At 35.8% G+C, this 26,357-nt stretch overlaps 1 protein-coding gene across 1 annotated transcript in view; it reads left to right on the forward strand.

Moving 5' to 3' along the window:
* LOC150098133 (NBAS subunit of NRZ tethering complex-like) overlaps positions 1-14,056 on the forward strand; it is a 1,063,858-nt gene extending 1,049,802 nt beyond the window's left edge. Inside the window, exon 58 of the mRNA XM_090406267.1 lies at positions 13,416-14,056. Within this exon, the coding sequence (XP_090262393.1) occupies positions 13,416-13,709 (294 nt within the window). The 3' untranslated portion in view covers positions 13,710-14,056. The remainder of the gene's footprint in view (positions 1-13,415) is intronic.
* Positions 14,057-26,357: the final 12,301 nt, after the last annotated feature.

The following is a 26,357-nucleotide window of genomic DNA, read 5'->3' on the forward strand; positions in this document are numbered from 1 at the left end:
TGTGTCATCTGCAAAGCGTAAATAGCTTAAATATCTTCCAATTATCTTCACACTTTTCCTTTCCCAATCAAGAAGTTTGAATATTTCTTCTGGGCACGCTGTGAATAATTTTGGAGATATTGTGTCAGCCTGTCTTATACCTCTCTGTATTTCTACAGTAGAGATTTTTCCATTGAAATGAATTGCTGCCATGGCATTGGTGTATGCTGATTTGATGATCCTGACGTATGGCTCCTCCACTTGTTGGTTTCGTAATGCTTTAAGTATAGCACAAGTTTTTTCTGAATCAAAAGCTTTCTCATAATCAATAAAATAAAGATAATAGTAATTGATATTCATTAATAATCTCTTGTAAATTTGAATATGGGCCAGAGCCTATGAGCCAAGACTTTTGTAAACTGCTGATAGTAGACTAATGAGTCGGTAGTTCGCCAAGTCTTCTTCCTCACATTTTTAATGTAGCAAAATTAGCATAGCCTTCTTCCATTTTCTTGGTATTTTTTCTTTAGGCATGAAGTAAGTAGTTTTGCTAAGAGTTTGTACATCATTTCCCCACCTGCTTTTAGAAGTTCAGCTGTTACTCCATCCTCACCTGCAGCTTTTCCATTTTGCAAGTTTTGGATGCTCCACATAACGTCTTCTGGTAGAATCTGTGGTACTTCAGCTATTTCATAGTTGTCTTCTTCTTCTTCATTTAATTCATCATCCTGATATAGTACTGAGTAAAATTCTTCAATTCTTTTTGCAATAGCATATCTCTGGTTATGGTCCCATCTTTTAGTTTGACTGCAACCATCTGTTTATTTGCTGTTCATCAATTGTTGTTTGGCTTTTTTGAGACTAAGGTTGTTTTCAATTGTTTGTTGTATTAATTTACAAGTGAATTTTCTTAATTCTTCTGTGATATGTTTTCTGATTGTTTTGCACAATTCTTCTTCTTATTGTGCTATCTTTTATCGAAGGTCAGCGACCATCTTGGCGAACAAACTGCGCTCTTGTGCTATTCTAAGCAGTTGTGTACTGCTCTTTCCTGTCCACGTCTTGATGTTGTCAAACCTTGATATTCTTTTTCTTCCTCTAGTTCCTTTGCCACCAGTTCTTCCTATCAGAATAGTTTGTAGAAGTTGGTATTTGCTGTTTCTCATGATGTGGCCAAGATATGATGTTTTTCGTTTCTTGATTATTTGTACAAGATGTTTAGCTTTGCCAATGGATCTTAAGACATCTTCATTGGTAATTTTTTCTGTCCATGATATCTTTATTCTTCTGTATAGCCACATCTCAAAGGCTTTGATTTTCTTGATGGTTGTCGCCTTCAATGTCCATGTTTCAACTCCATAGAGCAGAATAGACCACACGTAGCATTTCAGCATCTGACTTCCATGTTTAGGTCTTTATTGCAGAATAGTGTTCTCATTTTCATGAAGGACTGCCGTGCAACTTCAATCCTTGTCTTTATATCTATTTCTGGATCCCACCGTTCATTAAGCCAGCAACCAAGATATTTATATTTTGACACTTGATCAATATTTTTCCCATTGAGTGTCAGTTTCATTGATGAGGCTGGATGTTTGCTGATGATCATGTATTTTGTCTTGTTGATGTTTTTGTTGCACAATTCAGTGTATTCAATTTTATTCTGTAGGTTATTTGATTGTTTTCATTTCTCTTCGTTTTTCATCAGCTGGTTTGTTTCTTCAGAAATGTTGTCTTGTTTCTGTTTTGTGGTACCAGCTATTTCAGTTGAGCACTGTAAAAGGTTTACAGTGCTCATTTAAAATGCTGAGCCATCAGAAAGTAATGACTTTCTGATGGCTCATTGTCATCTATAATAAGTTTTTAAATCTATTGTTTAGTTTATGTTGGACTATATCTTTTTTAATGTTGAGTTTGTGTACATCTATGTTTTGCTTTGATCTTCGAAACATTTTTCTTCTTTCTTTTTGGCAGTTTATTTGAATCTTACTGCATACCATACGATGGTCACCTCCAATGTTGAAGGCTTTTATAACAGAGCAGTCTTGAAAGATTTTTTCTTATTGCTGAGGTTAAAGTCAATTTCTCTAGTTTTGCCATTTGGACTTTTCCATACTTCCTGTGTGTTTTTTCTTGAAAAAAGAATTCATGATGTACAGGTTTTCTTTTTCTGCAAATTTTATTAACCTGCTCCTCTGTTGTCTCTCCTGCCATATCCAAAATTTCTCTTTGAGCTTTCATCTGATTGTTGTATACCAATTCTTGCATTAAAGTCTCCCATTACAATTCTGAAATGATGTTTTCCTTTATTGTAAAGTTGGGATACATCATGATAGAAGGCTTCAATTTCTTCCTCAGTATGACTTATTGTTGGTGGATAGACTTGGATGATCTGAAGAGTGTATCGTTTTGAGATTTGAACAACAATACTTCCTATTCGATCAGATATACTGTCAAATTCCATTATACCGTTCTTCAATTTTTTTGCTGATTATGAATCCAACTCCACTGATTCTTTCCTTATCTTGGCCTCTATAATATAGTGTTGGATCTTACTTCTTCTTAATCTATACCTTGGATCCGACATGATTATTATTACAATGTTCTTCACTAATTGATAAGTTGTGAGTTGATTTCTAATTCAAATATAAAGAAAATTTATATTTAAAGACTGTGCCACTTTATATCTGAATTAGTTCAAGAATTGAAGATAAACCAACTCTCAACTACCCTTCCTTTATATGTTGTTATTATATATACTGGCCGAGTATATTTAACTTACTTAATTCACCCACTTTGGTTCGAATATTTTATGAATGGTGCAGCAAAAGAGATTCAGGCAAAATACAACTTTAGATAAACAAAAACAAACATTTAATTTTAAAATCACAAATTTTACACTTAAGTTTAAATCAGTAATTAAGATATCACAAACATTTTAACTCCTCAGGTAAATTCAATCATTCAGCTCATACAATGGTAAATCTGTTGTCTCTATAATACAGTCTTCTCACAGTTCCTTAAGTTCCAAATACAACAAAAATTGCAGTAATACCTCTTCACAAACAAACACTTTTAAATATACACTTTAGCTAATTCTCCACAGTAGTTACTGTTAATATAAGGAAATTCTAGGATGAAACTCACACACTTCTCTGTATAGAAATATTAATGGTTGGAATAATCTTACCAATAATCTTCTATCTTCATCTACTTATACATATACACTTTTTATAACTGTAAACACTTTAAACAGTAAACGGCACTCATTAAAATAATTCTTCTAAGCAATAACTGAATTAATCATCGGTCACAATACACATAAACAAACGTTGTTGCATAAAGTACTACTGATCATTCATGAAATACGGCAACACAATAATTCCTTAACTTTAGGTTTTATATGCACAGTTGTTCACTCTTCCGGCATTCAATTAATTCTTAGACACTACAATTCTAAACATAGCTATTGGTAAACTTCAACTTTACAGCTCTACTATTCTTTAGTAACTTCGTGCTTTGCTTCAAGATTCTGTGTGTCCTTGAAAGGTCGGCCCTGAAATTAAATCTCAATTCAAGTATTGCTAGTCTATTTAGTAGTCACTCAGCTGTCTTCCATAGCTATAATTGTTATTCTACAACTTATTAGCTAACCGCCTCTCGAATAGTAGACTTTATTAGCTGCTTGAGTGACCTGCTGACTCGCTATTATCGCACTGTGATTCCTGAATGCCGAATGCACCAATTCCAACCTAATGCCAATCCTCTCCTTTCTCTCTCTAATCCATCTCTTAATTCCTTCATAATTTCAGCGTTCATCACTTGTATATCTCCATTCTTCCTGCCTAAATTGTTCTCGTGAATTCTTTGACTAAAACTCTTTTCAATAAACCCTCTCCTCACGTGGTGTTCCAAAAACGCGCTCACTATCTAACATACGTTTCCATGACAACAAAACAAAATATAATAAAATTGAGCTATTGCATAACGTTAAACTTCTGCAAACAGGAATAAATAGAGAATATTTACATTTCAAATAATGTGCAGTTAAATTATCAAATACAAGTTCTTATAATATTAACATAGTAATAATTAAAATAGATTAATAATATTTAACACAGTCTTTTCATTATTAATACATATGTCTTTGAATAATTAATTAAATATTAGATAAAAATTAAAGTAGTTATATGAATATTAAATTGTTGTTTAATAAGTAAAATAAGTTGTTTACATTGAATAATATTTACAAGTCTAGCCTTTGTGATGGAAGATCAAGTTGGATTCTGAAGCAAATAATAATTACTCTAATCTCTATATAATCAGAATCCAACAATAGTATGTCTCCATTTTTTAATTGAAGAATTTCTTCACCATTACGTCTAACTTCACACAGTCCAAGAATGTCCCATTTTAGTCACTTTAGCTCTTCAGTTAGCTGTACTTCACTGCTCAGAGTCCTACAGCTTAAAGTTCCAAGGTCTAGTTTCCAATGGCAGCATGATCTGGTTACCCAGGGATACTTAGCACCCTCTACCTTCATGCTTAACTGTCTGTTGCCATAGGCAGTAACAATCTGGCCTCTGGGGAATGAGGGCCATTTTATTTCTATTTGATTCATCTTGGAATATTAGGTCATAAATTCACCACCTGGCCCACTGCAGGTTGATGAATGGCAATATTTTCACATGGGATCGCCAATCCCAAAACCACTGGTCCATGGCTCTTTATTCAATATATTCAGAGTTGCCCTCATATCCAATGGATGGTAGTCAGGGTTTTCCCCCATTCGCCACCTAGGGGACGTGCTCAGTAGCCAATGGGAGTCCCAAAGTATATTTATATTACCTAGTAAATAGATACTTTGTTTATGGAAGTTTTTTCACTTGGCTATATAATTAGTAGCATAGGTTTTATCCTTTCAGGACTGGGGAAATCTTTACCATGAGTTGCCCCAGTCCTGAAAGTACTTCAGGTACAAACTTTGTTTGCTTACACTTGGATAAAGGATAAAGCCCAATATAAGTAGATAATCTGTTTATTGGACTATTCAGAAACTATGATCTTTAATCCATTTCACTAAGAAAGAAGGTATTATATAAATCAATAAAACTAGTTTGGATAATTTAGGCTACAACACAGCCTTTGAGTATTGGCACGTGATTCTTTTCTGGGAACATCAGGCAAATTCTCCATGCTTGCTATGCTTGCTGTGCAAGCTCATTAATTGAGAAAGAAGTAATATTTATTTGTTAATAAGTGCATGCATTTATAAGCATTCCATTTAGGCTTATTTTAGTAGACAGAAGACGTCTTAAGCTTGTGTGGCAATAATTAAGCTTTGTATTGTGTATCGAAGGCCGATGCTTGCTCGTTTAGTCAAAGCTACCTTGGCTTGCTCGGTTGTAGGAGCTCCCAGGTCCTCGCAGCAGTACTGTGATTTCATGCACGCACATAGTCATTTCATGTCGTCTCACTCTGTTGCTTAAACACAGGCCATATACAGTTAACGTAGCTCTAGCCAGTTGTGAGCTTCAGCCAGCCTTTACAAGTCTGCATGTTGCTTTGGAAAATTAAGTTACAACCAACTTTTTATGACGATGTTATTGACCAGTTCATAAAGGAGAACTGTAGGGTAGAATTTGTATTCAAGTAGCTAAACTGAAAAAGGCAGAATATCATTTATAAAATAAATGTATTTGTATGATTAAATGTACATTGTACATAAATTTCTAAATACAGTCATACCCCGAAGTTACGCGGTAGGTGGGACCAATAAAAAGTGCGTAAGTCGAATTTGCGTAACTCGGGTTATAATTTTGCATGTAATTTATATATACAAACATACAAATATTAGTTAATTGGGACCAAAGGTTTACAAAAATGCCTATATTTTTTAAGAAATATAATCATAATTGTAGTTTTTCGTACATAAAAAAAAAAAAAGTTATTTCGATGTTGATGGTTTCATAACATCTGATAGATTCGTCTGACGGCATAATGTCTTTTTCTTGTCATGCAAACTTTCTTCATAGCAAGCCAGTGATTTTTTTATTCCTTGCCTTGTGGCTACAATTCGTTCCTCGTTAGAATCTATGTCCTCCAAGATCTGTAACCCTTTCTTTTATGATTGTTATTACTGTGGATTCCTGTAGATCGAACTTTTTTGCTAGCTCACAAATTTTCATTCCGCCTTCAAAATCCTTAATAATGTTGAGTTTTGTTTCCAAAGTCAATGTTTTTCTTTTCTTTCTAGCTGTAGAAGAATCGGACTTGTTTCTTTTGGATGACATTATTATTTTTTATGTGATAAAATGTTTATCAAGAACATAACATTAAACATCACAAGGTTTGTAGACTATAAAAATCGTGCATGAATGGAAATCGCATGAAACATGTCAGTGCTTGTTCATAGCATGTGCGACACTGGCGAATGTGGCCTGCGCCAGAAAGATACGATAGTGGTGAGGCATGAAGCGGGACAGGAATATGTACATATAAGAAACCATGTAACTCCAGATTCGCGTAAGTCGGGGTATGACTGTATAGTTTTAAATGATCAGCAATTTATTATTCTACTAATCAGACTTCAATTATCTCTCACTCCCCTGAATGATAACAAGAGCAAGCGTGAATTTCAAGACCAGCATTCACCCCTGGGGAACATTTCATGTTCCCAGTAAAGAATGAAGTGGATGAAACAAAACTAGCTTCTTTATAAAATGCAGTAATGCTGCCTGATCAGTAAGAGTGAAAACTTCTTTTTATATGATACTGTTCTTGATGATTTAATAACACAAAGTTCTGATCTCTTCATGATGTATAAGCATTGGTAACAAAACAAGCAAAGTATTTTTTTTTTAATTGGAATTTAAGAATTTATGATAAATGATTCTTAGTTCTCATAAATTCTTAAATTTATGAGTTAAGAAAGATGTTGCACCATCCTTAAAACCTTACATATTGCAACATCCCATTAGAGAGTCATTGTATAGCTTGCTTGCATACTAAAGCATGAAAACTGTTCTTTCTAATATTGGAGATCCAATATAATACTCCTCCTGCATAATTTTATGCTTAATATTCTTCCCTGGTACTTGTTCACAGGTGAAGTAAGGAAATTTTTCCTAGCTAACAAATAGCAAACAACCATGAACAGAAAAATTCATCAAAATACAAAGAACTTGTTGGTCATCTCAATCATCTTTTTAACAGCCTTGCTGCACCAAAACAACAAAAACATATTGGAACTCTGTTACATAAGCTGCAACAAATGAAGATGGATAGGAAACTGGCAATATGGATAAAAGGATGGATGATGGACAGATACCAAAAAGTAGTATATGGAGGAGCAGAATCCAGGAGAAGGCAGATGACTAGTAGCGTGCCACAAGGCACTGTACTTGAACCACTTCTGTTTAATTTGTACATGAATGGGAAATAATTTGAAGGGAGATAGTTTGCAAGATGATTTTAATAGGCTGACAGTATGGACAAAGCATAATGGATGTCAATTTAATGTGGAAAAGTGTAAAATTATGCACTTGGGATACAAAGATTACAAGCTGTGTATCACATTGAGGGAAGTGTACTTCAGGAAATCAATGGGGGGTAGTGATAGATAGAGAGCTGAAGTTTAGAGGACATATTGTTAAAACAGCCAATGTAGCTAGTGTAGAGAAAGGAGTGCAGTTTGTTAATGTGCTGAATGAGTATGAATTGAACTGTATAAGAGTGATGGACTGAATTTGAATGGTTTTGGTGTGAGTCATTTGGAGAGACTGCTGCTGGAAGATGGAGAAATAAGTGCAGAGAATGAATCTGATCAAGTAAGAAGTGATGTGAAACAGTAGGAAAGTAAGGAAGGAGAGATTGAAGTGGTGCTTATGAATGAAGAAGTGGGTAGCATGAGTGTAGAGAATGAGAGAATAAGTGTGCAAAACAGAGAAATGAAGAGACTCATGGTGGACAGGGGAATACAACATGAGAAAGGTTGATGCTCCAAGAGGATGTTAATGTGTGTGTAAATAAAAAGGGAAGGCAATGACCTGTAATCAAGGGGAAAACAGTTGGATTTGAAGAAGGTTCTAACATGAATAAGGAGCAAAGAAATGACTTGAGTTAAGTATGGAGAAGTCGCATCTAATAAGTGGTATCAGCAAAACTTGTTATAGATCCAGGAATGAGCTGTTATGTTTGTATACATACATGTATAAGAAACAAGGCAAATGAAATGGTTGCACTGATTGAGTTTGTTCATCCAAAAGTTGTTGAAATAAGTGAGACATGGTTGAATGAGGAATAGAGATGGAGGGTGGTTGGGTATGATGTATTCCATAAAGATAGAAAGTGTAAAAAGGGAGGTGCAATGCTATTACTGATAGAAAAGTCCATACAAGGTAGAGATGCAAGAGCAAAATAGTAGCAGTGGTTTGGTGACAGTTTGGTGTGAGATAGAGGTCAATAGAAGAAATACTTAGTCAGATGTTGTTATAGACCTGGTAATGTGAATGGTAGTGACCATGAAATGTATAATCAAATTAGCAAAGCAAATAAGAAAAGAGTGATCATTATAGATTATTTTAATATTATTTTAATTATGTCAATATAGACTGGGATGATGAGATAGCAACTGGAAGTAAGGAAAATTAGTTTATTGAGTTTTTGAGGGACAACTACCTCAGACAGTATGTAACAGAGGACACATGAGGAATGAGGGACTTGGATTTGATTCATCTCATCAGAGGATGTTATTATAAATGAGGTGTCAGATCATCTTCCATTACCTGGGTAGTTGCTAGCAGTTTGAGGACTTCTATGGGGAAAGGATATATGTGGAACTACAAGGCTGGTGATATGAGAAGCTCAGGAAACAGCTTGCAGGTGTAGCATGGAGTGAGGATTTGAGTGGAAAGGAGATAAATGTTTCTTGGGTGATATTCAAAAACTGTCTAGTATAAGCAATATCTAAATGTATTCCAAGGGGTCAGAAGATTAAATAAGGTAGATGTGAAATGGATGAATAAAGAGATTAAGCATGTGATACAGAGAAAAAAGCATTATGGAGGCAACATAAGAGGAGTGGTAATAATCAATTCCATGAGGATTAGAAAGAACAGGCAAGGAAGGTGATTCTGTTGGTAAGGATAGCAAAAGTTCAGTATGAGCAGCAGTTAGCTAATGAAGCAAAAAAAAAGAATGACACTGATTGTAGAAAATGGTATAAAAACAACTGCTACAAAGAATATAGTTAAGATATTTAATGAGCAGTTCATAAAGGTCTCATTCTTATGAATGTGATGACATGGAGAGTTCGAGAGCAGTGGATGATGAGGAGGAGACTGACTGTAAGTGAGCAAGAGGTATATGGAGAATTGGACAAACTTGATGTAAATAAGTCTGTGGGACTTGATAATATATCATCACATATTTTGAAGGAATGTACCAGGGAGTTGATTGACATCTGCCTTGACATATTTGTTTAATATGAGTCTTGCATTGGTCAAGTTCTAAAGAACTTGGAAGGAAGGCAAGATTGTGTTGCTTCATAAGGGAGATTATTATTATTACGTAACACCTCCAGGGAGTCCAAAGACTCACTGAGGGAGGGCACCTACTCTACAACTCTCTGCTCCACCTCTACAACTACACAAATGCCATCTACCACCCACCACTAGCATTTCCACAGACAATCACAAATATCCATGCCCATGGCAAGATTCGAACCCGCAGCCTTTTGGCCGGAGAGCAGTGGCATAGCTAGGGGGTGATGGAGGGGGCGGCACTTTTCACGTCAGACACAATTTTATTTTTTGCCGATTCTTTTATTTATGTTAACTTAGCAATTTTTATTAATAATTAGTTTCTAACAACTATACTTACAACTAAAATAAACATAAACATGGTGTTTTAATTTATTTCTCTATACATTGTTTTGATTTTTGGTGTGTATTGAGAGGGGCGACAAACTCAGGAACTGCCTGGGCAGCAAAAGCTCTAGCTACGCCACTGCTGGAGAGTGGATACGCTAACCACTTGGCCAACCAGGCCGGCGAGTATCTGTGTGTAAGTGGTTGTGGTTAAAGTGTTGGAGAGGCTGCTGAGAACCCCTATCCAGAATTGGGTTGACAATAGTGGTATTATCTTTGATGGACAGCATGAATTTTCTAAAGGGAGGTCATGTTTTAGTAACCTACTTGTTACAATAAGGTAATGGCTTCATTGGACAAAAGAAATTAATACACAGTAGTATACATAGATTTTGCAAATGCTTTTGATAGATTACTACATGGTAAGTTGATATTCACACTAGAGCGGATTGGGATGAATATTAGACTAGTGCATTGGATTGGAGATTGGCTGTCTGATATGTATCAGCAAGTTGTGTATGGGGGAGCAATATCCCAGAAGAGGAATGTCACTAGTGGTGTGCCTCAGGGGTCTGTTTTAGGGCCATTGCTTTTTAACCTATATATTAATGATATTGGGGAAGATTTGGATGGGGATATGCAGTTGTTTGCAGATGATGCGAAGTTGGGATGAACTGTTAGGAGTAGAGCAGATGCTCTGGCCTTCAAGAAGACTTGAATAGATTGAGTGAATGGGATTGGGGATGTCGGTTCAATGTTGCAACAATGTAAGGTTTTAAAATTTGGGAAACAAAGATGGGATATATAATTTGCATTTGGTGATGATATATTGCTGAAGGTGGAGGAAATAAGAGAAAATGGGTGATGATGGATAAGGAATTTAGAGGACATGTTGCCAAAATTGTGAGGCCAACACAATGAATTCTGAGAATGATGTGGAGGACACTGACTTGCAGAAATAAGGAGATTCTTGTTCCATTGTATAAGAACTTGATTAGGCCACATATGGACTGCTATGTGCAGATTTGGTCACCTGGATTTCAAAAGAACAAAAAGATGTTGGAAAGGGTCCAGAGGCAATTGACTAAGGTGGTTTCTGATCTCTGAAATGTTGAATATGTGGAAAGGTTGAGAAGATGCAATTTACAGAGTCTAGTGGATAGGAGGAAGAGGGACGATATGGTAGAGATGTACAATAAAATGGTTGGAGATTGGGGCAGAACAAGAGGTCATCCTTGGTAGCTGTATAAGGAGGGTGTGAACAAGGGAGTGAGAATCAGGTTTTTTGCATGCAGATTTGTGAATGAATGGAATGCCTTGCCTAAGAGTGTGGTGTCTGCAGAGAATCTGAATTTGTCTAGGGCAAATGATGACGAACTGTGTGTATGACAAAGGGAACTCCTAGATGAGTCTTTGACTCCATGGGGTCTTAGGATAATAATAATAATAATAATAATTGCATAAGCAATCACACCATCATTTTCAGAACACTGACTCATAGAGGCAGAGCTATTTATTCTCTGCTCACAAAACTCACTCACCTTTGCCACACTTCTGTTTTTTTTTTTTTTTTTTTTTTTTTTTTTTTTTTTTTTTTTTTTTTTGCCAATGGCTACATCCCCTTCAAAATAGATAAAATACTACATGTTCCAACCTTCCACTCTCCAAAGACACAAGAGAGCACCCTTATTTCTATTCCATATATCTAGGGTACATCTGAAATGATAAAGTACTGAAGAAGTATATATAAGTTTCACATTCAAACTACACTTCAAACTAGCATCCCTGATCCACTCACCAAAAGATGGACTCCATCCTATTTCACATCTTGGAGTGCATGAAGTATCAAAAAAAAAAAAAAATAAATAAATCAGCTAACGCCTATTTGTTCCCATATAGAGAGTAGGCAAGGCCTATTACCCTATCTAACTTTGGAGACTGAGTTGGCAGTTCAATCTCCACTGGTAGCCAATCAGAGAGATAGCTGGCCCAAGGCTATCACTGATTCATCGGTATGCAGTGAAGAAGGTAGCAAGCTAGTGCCGCCATCTCGTGGTCCCTAACACAATATTTTTAATGTCTGAAAATAGTGTAGGTTCGACGGTCAATTTTCTTGAGTTTACGGGACGAAAAACCCGAGTTTCTGGGAGAAAAAACCTGCTAGCCCATGCTAGAGATCGACTAACTCAGGAGCTGGTTGAAAAAAGGCTTAGAAAAATTTTCTCTAGTCTGCAACTAGATATGAACCACCAAATCCTTTCTTCTTATGGTCAAGCGCCGTAGAGTGCAATTGCCACTTCTACTGAGCTATACAGGCTCCTCGTGACCATAACTTAACCTGCTGTTGATAGACAAAAAGCTCTGCTAACATCCACCTCAAAGCACACCAGAAATGTACTCACTTTCATTATTTCAAGTGAATGCATTTCCATGCTTTGGACATGTTTTCATACAAAATTATCTACCTAATTTTGTATATCTGCCTCCCCTGATATACAAAAATGATTACAAGAGGCTATTTTTAGATTTGGCAGAGTGCTATAAAAGAAGTAGGAGAATGCTATGAAACACTCTCCTAATCTCTAGAAGTATACCTGCAAATAATTTGGAAGGCAGTCATCTTAAGATCAACTCCAACCCAACAACTGTAAAAACTTCTATTTATATAACATTTGAGGAAGCTAAATCAGGACTTTTAACAAAACCCAGTCTTTGTCTGCTACAATTTGAAATGGTTACTGTACTCATTGTCATTTGTGTGCTGTAACAATTAGTTGTACTCTGAAGACAGGGTTTGAAATATTTGAAATATAAGCGAATTGGTCATTTAATAAATTATCTTTTTTATTATTTATTTTGTTGTGGTATAATTTTTAATACCATTAAAAAGCAGAGATAAATAATGTACATCTAAGATTATCGATAAGGATGACAGTCATATCACTGTTTTACAAGATGAAAATATTGGACATTATCATTACAAATGTGCATGAAAGGGAGAAAAAGAATCAAGCAATATATTCTAAATTCTTATCCTTATTTCCATTGTTTCAGGAACTTTTTGAGGGTTTAAACAGTTGAAGAAGTCTGATCCCAGTCACTACTGTTACCTCTGACATTGCACTCTCTTATACCTGTTTCTTCTCTGTAATGTAGTCAAGCAATAAGTTTACATTATTCACCATTGGCCAGCCTGGTTGGCTTGCGTGGTCAGCTTATCTGCTCTCCAGCCAAAAGGCTGCGGGTTCGAATCCCGCCGTGAGCATAGATGTTTGTGGTTGTCTGTGAAAATACTAGTGGTAATGTTGGGCGGTAGATGCTGTTGTTGTTGCAGATGATGATGATGATAGTTGTGGTTCTTTGTAGTTTGTGAAGACATAGTTGTAGAGTAGGGGCCCTCCCTCGATGAGTCTTTGGACTCCCTAGAGGTGTAATGTAATAATAATAATCATCTCAAATTACTATTGAGAACATGATGTATAATTTTATTCTGCATGACTCCCAGCTAGAAACTACCTAATAGAAATATATATATATATATGTATATATTTTTTTTCTTTCTTTTTTCAGTTGACAGCACAAGACTATGATGAAGAGCTGCTCTCTCTAATACTTCAGCAGGACCTCACATCACATATTGTTTCTACAGAGCTTTATAAACCCCTTGTTGAGTATTTGCTCACACATCAAGAGGAACTCTTAGGTAGTAATGTATCTGTTGATAATATTGCAGGCCAACTTCACTTTGCAGGATATAGTGCTGAAGCAGGTTCATTGCTGTTATTAGCCCAGGGAACTCATTCTTCACTTTCTGTTTTCTCCAGTGCCCTAGAAGTTGTACAGAAGTGGATAGTAAAAGATTGATAATAAGTTAAATTAATTTATATATTTGTGTGCATATGTGTATATATTATGAGAGAGAGAGAGAGGTTATCATTCCCAAGGTCTTCACTTGTATAAATTTCAAATATATGCAATTTTCTTATGGATACACTACACTGATGTACTATTTATGCCTTAGTCTTTTCCTTTTTTTTTTTTGAAAGTGCAAAATTGAAATGCTATAAATATGGTGGAAACATTGTGTAAGATTATTTTTACTAATTATGAAAGAAAGGTGCATATGATCTTTAGCAAAAATATACTTTATGAATTGAGAAACTGGTCTGAACAGTATGAAATTGCATCCACTTAAGGAATAAAATATTTTTTTAATATTTTAGATGCTTTCATTAACTTTAGTGGACATCATTGCAAAGAGTTTACATAATCACCAAAAAATTAATTGATAGATAAACAGAAATACTTCTGCAGTAAACTGTGTTATCTGTTTGTTAGAAATTATTTTATCAAATTCTGTGTTAGTTATTTAGGAAGATAGACCCATAGTAGACCTAACATATTGTGCAGTCACAATCATGAACATTTTGATTCATTATTAAAAAATTATGCAAACAACTACCATGTTTTAGTAACACCAAAATAATCACCCAACATTTCAACTTCACATCAAGGTCACATTTTGAACTGATAGGCAACTCGCTGTTCCATATTAACTCTTATAGCTAATGCCTTTGTAATTTGTTAGAATTAGTAATATATAGAAGTATCACAACTAAATTATACATAACTATCACCATAATATGGTCAGCACTTACTATTTTAGGAACCCAAGACTCAAGGAATACTTTATTATAGCACAAAGTTTGCTATAATACAAATTTTTTCAAACAGTATTGCTACTGCAAAGTCATAATTAAAACTGTTTTTGTCAGTTTGTTATAGTGAGTGAGCAAGCTTGTAATAATACTGTTCTCTTTGGTGAAAGACTACATATATATTATTATTATGTGACACCTCCAGGGAGTAGTCCAAAGACTCATTGAGGGAGGGCATCTACTCTACAACTCTGTCTCCACCACTCATCTTCCAACTACAACTAACTGTAACTACACCAACTCTATCTACCACCCACCACCACCATTACTATTTCCACAGACCATCACAAACATCCATGCCCACAGTGGGATTTGAACCCCCAGCCTTTTGGCTGGAGAGCAGGTATGCTAACCACTCAGCCAACCAGGCCAGCTGAGTGGTTAGCATAACACACACACATGCTATGTTGACAAAAGTATTTTGACACCTTGTGTGCCATGCAAATGTCAGATCCTATCATATGCAAATATTCAGGAAGTGGCTACATAAGTCTGGTAATAAAAGGTGGAATGTGCTGCATATTTTGCACTGTACTTGATGTCAAGATGCAATGTTCAGCTGAACTGATAGACTTCCAACATCGAATGATAGTTGGGTGTCACATCAGTGGTATTTCTGTCCATGACACTGCTACTCATCTCAGTATACTGAAATCCACCATTGCTTATGTCATTTGTACATAGAAAATTGATAGTGCTATCACAGCAGGAAAATGCCATGGGAGGCCACCAACACTCACTCACTGACCAAGATCGACAAGCTCTGTCTCGAAATGTTCAAGCATTCACACATCATCAGCAGAAGACCTTGCAGTCAACCCATGAAGTGCTGCAGAAACACATGTTAGCACCAAAACTGTCTGCAGAAAGTTGCATGCTTTAGGTTACCACGGCAGAGCTGCTGCAAACAAGCCACACATCACTTCCCCCTCAACGGCTAATGATGTTTGGACTGATGTCTTTCACTGAATGGACCATAAATGATTGGAAAAGAGTTCTATGAGGTGACATATTATACTTCTAAATGTTTCTGGAGCAGTTTCAGCAGAACTGCATCGTTCCATCTCTCAAGTTTGGTGAAGGCTTGGCAACGGTACGGAGTTTTTCAGTAGGATGGGGCTTAGTCCATTGGTGTAGCTCAAAGCCATAACATCTGATGGCTACCTGGATATCTTGAACAACTTCATGCTTCCTATGCTGTGGAAGTACTTCAGCAGTGACCCTTGCATATTTCAGCATGATGATGCTCCATGCATTTCTGCACTGCATGTCCGAGACTGGTTTCCATAAAACAACATTGAAGTGTGGGACTGGCTGGCTCACACTTCAGACCTCAACCCCATCTAACATCTTTGAGACAAATTAGAATGCTGAATTCTCTCCAGATCACAGTGGCTGTCATCAGCATGAGCAATTGGGGCAGCTTTGCTTAAGGAATGGAAGAACATCAAGTATATTCCTGTTGTAATGTATCAGAAATTGGTTGAAAGCATGCTCCAAAGAGTAGTTGCTCATTCAGGCCAAAGGTGGTCTCACTCTGTACTAGAAATGTAATTAAAACACATTTTTTGACCCCAACTAGGTGCCCAAATGCTTTTGTTAACTCTGTGTTGTGTGTGTGTGTGTATATTTATACGAATATATATCAATAAATAAATATAAATATAGACATGGAAGAGATTTTTCATAGAATGGGAGAGGGGAGTAGAACAAGAGGCCATTGCTGGAAACTGTATAAGGAGGGTGTGAGCAAAGGAGTGAGAAGCAGGTTCTTTGCGTGGAGGGTGGTCGGTGAGTGGATTGTATTGCCTGAGTGTGTTGTGGATGTGGACACATTGAATCAGTTTAAGATGTGGTTGGATGAGCATTTATGCAGTAGTGAGTACCTCCCACGATGAGTCTCTGACTCCATGGAGGTCAAATGTTGATAATAATATTAATATTGTAATCCCACACATGAAAGAATTTTCAACCTATAATAATATATCAGTCATGGAAAGCTCAGGAGAAAGAAATTTTTTCTTGAGAGTTCTGGTATACATATCACATAACTAATTTATGCTAAGTATGTACAACTTTTTTTTTTACACTTCTTCAAGAGCATTTGCAAAGTATAAGTTAGATGACAATAGAGATGTTTACTGCATACGAATTGACTGTAATGGAATAAAGGATTGGAAATGAACAGCATACATACATGGCAGAAAACATTACAATTTAAAACATTATATGCATCATATCCAAGGTCCTTGTGCATCAGATTTTTGATGAATGAATGAAGACTAGATTTAATGTATTTTTTATTGCTCACTGGGTAGGTGTGCATAATATTTCTAAAACTTCCTTGAATATTTTTATAAAGTAGTATTTTCAATGTAAGGCATTTCTGTTTTCTGCTATAGTACACCGATATTCTCTCTAATTTTGCCCTCCCATCTGCACATGACAGACATTTTGCACAAGGTTACACTCTCATACTCAATGTGTGTGCTTATGCAATATTTCTCATATTAATATTGTCCTTTTTTTCATCTAGCATAACCTGTAAAATTGCAAGTACTATATTAATTTGCATAAATCCAACTGTACTGTCTAGACAGCAAACACTAAGCAAATATGCCTCTGCAAAATATTTGGCTGCGATATCTGCTTGTATACTTATATTCACTATCCTGCCTTGTCTTTGACTCTCTTTATATCTTTAATGGTTGGCTGCCTTAACTTCCTACTGCCACCATATATGTGCTTATAATATATCCTATCTTCCATGCTCTATAGTCTAGCAAATTTATTTGTTTATCCACTGCACCAGCTAGACTGTATGTTGAGTGTGAGAGTATAAGACATTAATCCAAATATACAATGCAGATAGCATATTCATATTCCTCTTTCATATTTACTTCTCTTACACATGTTCCAATTTTTAAGGATAGTGCATTGACAAAGTAAGAATATTTACAGTATACACACAAAGTAGTTACAATTTGCTTGCTACTCTAAACTTTAGTTCTGAGCTAGTTTAAGATCTAAACATAACATTACTCAATTATGAGACATATGCTGGTTAAGCTTGAATTACCATTACTTATACACTGTCTCACAAACAATTTACATACTTTCAGTAATATAATTACCTACAAATTCCTTTCAGCAGACAGTCCTTCACATTAATTAGCTGGCCTGGTTGGCCGAGTAGTTAGCATATCCACTCTCCAGCTAAAAGGCTGCGGGTTCGAATCCCGCCGTGGGCATGGATGTTTGCGACTGTCTGTGAAAATACTAGTGGTGGTGGTGGACAGTAGATGGCGTTGGTGTAGATGATGCGATTGGTGGATGACGGGTGGATGAGCTTGAGTGGTGGAGACAGTTGTAGAGTAGGTGCCCTCCCTCAATGAGTCTTTGGACTCCCTGGAGGTGTCAAATAATAATAATAATAATAATCTAATGTTCCAAGCAAATCTTATCTTTCTGTTCACTTATGTGTTGCTCCTCCTTTTCTTCACGTTACTTTCTTTCCTTGCTCAATAAGCTAACTGTCCCTTTCTGTATTAGATCCTTATTATAATGGCAACATACAGCTCCATTCTTTCCTGACAACTCAACACAATGTTTCTCTTGTGGGAGCGATCCAAGTAGATGACAAACGAAGCTTCTCTTTTACTTCTCGACAACGATTGTCTGCGATCTCAGGTAAGAGAACCCTGGAGATGAACCAACGAAGCTTCTCTTTCACTTCCCGACTACAAATGGTGGTAATCTCGGGTAAGAGAAAGCCTTGAGAAACCTGGGACAATTTTCCTTTCTGACAAGGTGCCTTATATATGCCTAGAGTTCCGTTTTGCACATGCGTGCGTTTCTCAAAACTGGTTACATGCTCACCTTCAGGCATGTGGACGTCACTTTTCATGTGCTTTTCAAATTCCTTGTCCTTGGCACTTGTTGACCTTCGGGTAGAATGATGTCATTCTCTGCAAGTCTATAACTTTCTGCTTATGGTAATCCTCTTAATTGTTTACTAATCTTACCATTAGGCTTGCTGACTCCATGTGCCACATTATTGTAACAAATTCTGAGTACAGTAACTTATAAAAAATATAAGTTATTATACCAAAAAAATATAAAATATTATTTCAATGAATATTTAACATATCTTTTTAGTACATTTTCCTGAATTTAAAACATATAAAACCAAACATAAGTTATGAAATTGCTTATCATGAGAGATTTTACACCTCTGCAACTTGCTGACATCAGCATCAGTTTGCTCACATGGTACAGGCTAAAAGTAACTAATTAGAGCTTATTATGTTAAAATAAAAATAACATAAAACAGATATACCTTACTTATATAATTTTATTAGTATAAAATTTTTGCCCTAGTATTAAGGGCATCTTCAGTATGCCCTTAATACTAGGTCAATAATGATGCGCACACGAACTGCATGTACATGATGTAGAGAGTTATGGTCTAATTATATTAATGTTCTTGTAAAATTAACAAGATTAAAATATATATATATAATAAAAGTAGATAATTAAATGTTAATTCTTGAATTTTTGAAGAATTATTTCCTATAAGAGGGAAAATTTAGTCTATTTCTATTTAGATTTGGTTGATGCAGCAAGGTTGTACAACCTTATGTATAAATGTTCCAAGAGATTATTATTTTTATGGAGAACTTTGTATCTCTGTGATAGCATGCTCTGCAAGTCTTGATTGCTCTGCCACATGGAACTTAATGTAGTCTAAATATTCATCACCACACAGCTGTTGCCCCAGCTGATCGGGAATCTTCCTAAATGCGGTACTATAAGGTTCGTCCCTTAAATGAAAATACTTAAAACTGCTGTATCCTCTAAGATGGAGGAGGCTCTGCATCTTCACAGTATGCCTGACTTATCCTTGAAGGATATCACTCATTCTGCATGTTAGGAATTGGTACGGACAAAAGCATATAAAGCGTTATATACAAAATTATATCCTGGTGGGTTTAAAATTATAGTATTTTTTAAAAAATATATTTTTATATCACTCCCACCGCAATTATATGTCGACTTTATCTCCGATCTGCTACTAACTGAAGGCAAACTTCTTTATGGAAAAAAAAGTAAGCATATGACAAGTTACAAATTTACTGAAAATTATGAATATGATGTTTTGTTTCAGGAACGCTCCTGAAGATGCTAGTCAATATCCTTTCACCGTAAAGCTATTAAACTCCAAGCAACTTTCTCGTTCTGCTCTTTCATTCTCTCTACCTGTGTGCTTTGAAATATTCTTCACCACTCGTTTTTTTTTTTACTAAGAAGCGGCAACTGCTGAATAAAACAATCTATAAGTTCTATTTACAATTCTCGTGTGAGGTATCACGTAACTGCATCTTGGGTAACCTTCCTCTACGCTCGCACGTTTCACAATCTTCAGTAACGTGCCTACAGGTGCCTGCCAGCAGTGAAATGCAATCCTACTAATGAAAGGGAGTTATAATATTAAGCAATCAGAACAGTTAATTAGGTTTACGTAACTTTGGTCAGCTTGAAGAGGTATCTTTTGAGGAGTGGATTTTCGCTTAAAACCCTTCGGAATAAAATGGAATGCAGATTAGCTGCACGACTCGCCAATATCTGCAAACAAGTGAATTAATTACAAAATTATCCGTGATTTACCTAAAGGCGATATTAATATCTACTGAAATGATTTCTGCGTTTTAATTTCTATTTAACCTTGGTATTAAAATAACTTCGTAATGATTTACAATGTGGTCACTCAGTGCAAAATAAGTTTCTTTGAAATTATTACTAATGCTGTTTTCCTCTTCTCCCCATTCCCGCCCCATGTACAGTTTTGTTTGTGCCAAGACAAGTACTGATCTCCCCATTCCCGCCCCATGTACAGTTTTGTTTGTGCCAAGACAAGTACTGATTTTATTTCACTCTGTTTTCTGATAAATCGCTATCAAATCCCCTCCTAGGCTCCATATTTTTTAAATAGCAATTCCATGAAAGGTTGGAATCTTATGATAAAAAAAAAAAAAACTTTTATATTCAGGCTAAATGACAAGTATATTGAAAAAAAAAAAAAAAAAAAAAACCTACGAGATTGGCTCTAAAAGCAGTGCGTTGTACACACATACACAGTGTCAATATTAACTCAACAGAATTTATTTTAAAAAGAAAGGCTTAGGAACCAAATAGAGGATACACTGGACGAAATGCAGTATGGCTTTCTTATCTTCATTCTTAGACAAATTATTATTATGTGACACCTCCAGGAAGTCCAAGACTCATCGAACGATTAATCCCTTCCAACTACTAACGGCGCTTAACCTTGCTTAACTTTTTGCTGGGCTATTAGTAGCAGAGGGCCTACCAATCGACCACCCTTTACTGGCAAATATCAGAGAAAACATTGGAATATGAAAAAGAACTGCATGCATGTTTTACAGATTTCGAAAAGGCCTTTGACCGAGTTCCCAGACCTTAATATGGCGAACATTAAATTAAAGCAAGATAACTTAATAACAATCATATAAAGCCTCTATAAAAGTAATAGAAATTATGTAAGAAATTATAGAAATTGTCCTGTAATAATAGATCAAAAGAATTTGAAACAAATGTAGAAGTGAAGCAAGACGTATCCTCAGCCCTGTTCTTTTTAGTGAAGCAAGACGTATCCTCAGCCCTGTTCTTTTTATTGTAGTAATGGATGAAATTTTAAAGGAATGCAAAAAAAAAAAAAAAAAAAGTTCCACTTAGGACACAGGAAACTGAAAGAAACCAGGATTTCAGGCTTTTGCGGATGATGTAGTGATTCTAGCAAATATAGCTGAAGATTTGCAGTACAACGTCAACATTTGGTATGAAGAAACAAAGAGAAGAAATATGACAATAAAATACAAATAAAACTAAACTAAAACAATGACCATATCTAGAAACCAATCAAAAGACAATAAAAATAGAGAACCATCAACTGGAACAAGTTCACCCCTTTAAATACTTGGGATCATATATACAAGAAGATGGTAGACTAGAATACAGAAATTAACAACAGGATAACTTGGGGAACAAAGCTATTCTATGCAATGAAAGGTCCACTCCTAGATAAGAAGTTACCCAGAATACCAAAATGGCAGTGTACCGTTCAGTGTTTGTACCAACATTAACATACAGTTGCGAGTCTTCGTGTTTAACGACAGGAAACACAAACTACGAACAATTGAAATGGAATATCTTTGGAAAGTGGCGCGAAAAAGAAGACTAGAACGAATAAGAAATGGAACTATAAGAGACAGCCTTCAAGTTGCACCTCTGAACTAATTCATAACAAGCCATTCAGGATTTGGACAGTGGTTTGGACATCTTAACGAATGGAAGAAAGAAGAATAGCAAAAACTGCATATGAAAGCCAGAAAATAGGAAAAAGAAACATAGGCAGGCGCCCAGGAAAGGTTGGCAAAAGGAAATTAAAGAAAAATTGGAAAAGAAGGTAATTAACTGGAAAGAAGCAAAAGAACAAGCCTTGGATAGGATGGCATGGAAATCTCTTTGGCAAAATCTCGACGCTTAAAAGCACAAGAGATCATAGACAAAGAAGAAGAAACATTGCAACAATTCAATCATTCGCCAGTATGTCAATCACTATTCGTCATATCTCTTGAATATTATTTAACTTTCGGTTCTTGAATTCTTCCAGGGAGCTTTCAAAAGCTCAATAGAAAGATGAATAACTAATTTGAATTCTTCCTAGCAGCTATTTGCTTAAATTTCCCAACAGATCGAAATGTGGAAAACTTGGACCCTGACTGGAAGAGTGGGGGGGGGGATGTTTCCAAACTGATTTGGACTAAAAGGGGGAGTCATTTGTTGCGCTGCATGGTTTCTCATTATCGTAAAGTAGAATCAGGAGTACCTTTTGTATACCTACTTCTAAAAATCCTGAACGATTTTGTTAAATATTCGGATTCAGTTGTGATTTCCAAAACTCGGTAGTTTTTGACAAAAAAAAAATTACTACAGAGTTGACTGTTTTTTCCTTAATACATTTTCTATATGTATCAACAGTGTTGATGGATATAAGGAAAACCGAGACGGAATCACGTCATTGTGATAAGACAAGTGCTATGGATCTCACCTCACTTTACTGGAACGTGCGTTGCTAGTCAAGCTTTACTATTAAAAACGCAGTAACAATGCCACGCCCTTTACAGGTCACCGAAAATCATAATGTGGTGTGGTTTTACTTCACTGCATCATTTATTATTGGTCGGTACTTTTTCGAAGAACTTCTCACGACAGGACCAGTGATTTGTACTGTCTCTACTGTTAGGTCTCGAGAGATGCTTCCAACTTTGTTCTGCAACTGCATCAGAAAAGATGTCATGTTTTGACTTACCATATTCATAAAGGATGGAGCGCCATCTCACATTGAATTGCTGGTACAACGAATATTACAAAAACACAGAACACAATGATTACTCGTGCATTTCTCACAGCATGACCATTTCGCTCACCTGATCTCAGCCACTGTGACTTTTGGTTGTGGGTCATGTGAGATGAGTGGTGTATGAAGGACATATTTCTGATTTAGCAACCTTGAGAGACAGAATAGTGCAGTATGTGAGGCAAATCAATGCAGGTCTGTCGCGTTCCACTAGAAAATATCATTCACAGAATGCATTTCTTAGAACATCTGAAAGGAGGACATATTGGACTACATCTGTAAGTTATACGAACACGAAAATTGATTTGTTGTCTCTCTTCTAGCCATTATTGTTTAATTAATCCCAAACCACGCGCTTATAGCGCCAAACGACCCCTGGTGGAAGAATTTTGTACTATTTGTTATCATCTGTAAATAAAAACCCCTTGTTCAAGAATGTACTTACACCAAATTTGGTTTGAATTTCGTCCAATGTATATATATATATTTCGCTACAGGGCAGCCAACACCTACTCATTAATTATGACCACCATGTATTTAATATCTTGAAGACTTAGCATAGATATACATATATATATATATATGTGATAGGAATAAACCATAATACTCATTGAATGACCAAAACGTAAATTGGCGATCTGGACACAAAGGGCATACAAGAAATCGTGCGAAGGCTTTTATGCTATATTTGATCAAACACCCTGGAAATTAAGAGTAATCACATCAGTTTCTTCTAACTTCTCTTTGGCCTTTGTTCAGAGATGGATAAGATTAGCTAGCAGACTGCCAGATAACGAAAGTGGCGGAATCTACCTTGATGGACTCCAGGGCAGTGAAGAAGTTGGCAGTTAAGAACTTTTTTTAATAATTTCTGAAAGGCATGTGAGGACAATTGATCAATAGTGTAATGCCTATCTTTTATTTCACCTTAAAGTACAGTCTAGTTAAAGTCTGGTTAAATGCTTGATTCAATCTGTTGGATATGGATATATGCTAGTTTAATATGATAACTTGTACAGGCGATGCAGAACAGATTTTAACACAGCGATTTTTTTTTTGGCAAAAGATCAGAAGGGTATATGAAGTTAATGGTAGGGTTAGGGGAATTATTTTCTTTGGTCATCTATACAAGAGTTGAAGGAGAAAACATACAAAGAAGTCAACCTAATCTTTAAATGTTACCACACTGACTGGAAAGAAAAGAAGAGAAGTTTGGATAGCTAGAAACGCCCAGTTGCCTTGGTGAGAGATCAAAAGACTCAGCTACTGTTTGAGTAGAAGACAGGTCTCTTTGCATTTATCCTTTCAAAATATAATTTTAATTTGCTGATTGCTTTTAGCGAGCTGTCGTGTAATATTTCGTAGTTTATCCCATTTTGTACTATTATAGTTGCAAAGGGAAGGAATCCAATTGGCTAAGTGTAGGTCGATCTGTGAAAGTGGTTAGGTCGGGTTGCCAAGGGGAGAGCTAACAACCTCAGTATATTTGAATGACCTAATTTAGAAAAACTGCAGCATTGAAAGAATGACGAGCATTATCTGGTATTCTGGCGTGTAGATAAAGAATTAGGTTCGATCATTAGAGATAGCAAATAATTCGGCTTCACTGAATTACAAACGTCGACGTTTCCGAGCCAGATATTCTCACTGTTTGGTAATTAGACCAAAAAGTCGACCTTCAGAGATAAACTGTCAAAGAGATTGGTGTGGTGTTCTGAACTAGGTCAGAGGAAGGCAGGAAGTCAAAGGAACAGCGAGTCAAGGAAATTTTGGGCCGGTTAAAATCATATGGAGGAGGCTCAAGGTGTAGTAACCTCTGGCATGGAAGGCCAGACTTACAAATGCACATATTAGATCATCGCTACACAGCTTTACTCTACCTCATTAATATTTTTCTACACTTAAAAAAATTGCAAATATTAGATCTCAGGGCCCAGTGTCTCGTCATTATTTTCTCGTTTATCTGTGTGCGTTCAGACAAATTTCTACTCCATTTATGAGCAGCCTTACTCTTTAACACATAAGCACACCTTTCAAAGTATTACTGATATATTCTAAATGTGAAATTGTCTGATTATTTCGCATTCTAAAATATTTAGTTTTCTTGCAAAATGAATCTTACTACAAGAGTATGAGAGCAACAAATCCAAACATGGGCAAAAATTCCAAATGAATGTTCCGCAAAGAAATCTGGAACTTTCACAGTAAAGATAAGGTCATTATATTAAGTTTTATTGAAAGTTATAAAAATATATTATTTCAAAAGTAAGAAATATTTGAATAATCTTTTTGCTTCTTTCATAATAAATGTTTCATACTTATATTCTCAATAATATGCTAGAGTACCTTACATTGTTATGGTTTGTGATTATGCAAAGTAATTAGAAGAGTAGGTAGTTATCCATCCGAAGAATGAAGGTATTTTCTGCTTACTGAGTATTTCCTTTATCAACCCTTCAAGGGAGGATAGGGACATTAAATATCGATTTATCTCACGGATATTTTTAGAACTATTCGACAGAAAATGGAGAATTATCGCGCGATTTGGAATGTATGAAGCGTCAGAGAGGTAAACTCCGTGTCTCTTCCCTTCCGTATTAGTTCAGTCCTTTGTGTTGCTAAGGGTGCACTTCAGATAATGAGTAGCTTAGCCGCACCTTGCAACTGGCTACCAATTCCCAGCACAAAGAGATAAAGCACATGTGCTGAAGGCTAATTAACTCACATTGTTATACAGCTGCTGGCGGTTTTCAGTTAGAGGAAAGAGTTGAGAAAAGCTGGGTACTAAAAATTAAAAGTTTATTTTCCGTATGAAAATCCAAGAATTGTTTTTACTAAGTTGATTACAAATCTTCAATTATTTTCGAAAATTGAAATTCATACGGATCAGCGCGAGTGGATTTGAAGAGGAAAAAGAAAATATCTTGTAAAAAATTGAAATTTAATAGAGAGAATGAGGAGCTAACTTTCCAATTGCAAGCAGAGCACTAATACTTGAGCAACCGAAATCCAAGTTTATTGGGACACAGAAAACAAAGTCAATTTTCCATTTCTTGGAATGCTTTTTAAATTTTGGGTTTAATATTAAGTCACTTCTTATTCTAGATTAATAATAAATATTTCAACTGTATTTTTCCCCACTTTTTTATTTGTTTGTAAAAAAAAAAAAAACAGCTAACGCCTTTATATTATATTCCCGTATACAGGAGTAGGCGAGGCTCTTTATTTGTTTGTTAACGTGAATAATGTCAACTGGAAGTCATAAATTCTATAATTACGGTTTTCGAAACATTTAACTTTTAAAATACATCAGACTGCGAAATATTACTTTGGTTGCATATCTTTAATTCTAAA

This window comes from Typopeltis vanoorti, chromosome 16, assembly GCF_054136105.1.
Source record: "Typopeltis vanoorti isolate ZY-2024b chromosome 16, IOZ_Tvanoo_1.0, whole genome shotgun sequence".
Classification (NCBI taxonomy): Eukaryota; Metazoa; Arthropoda; class Arachnida; order Uropygi; family Thelyphonidae; genus Typopeltis; species Typopeltis vanoorti.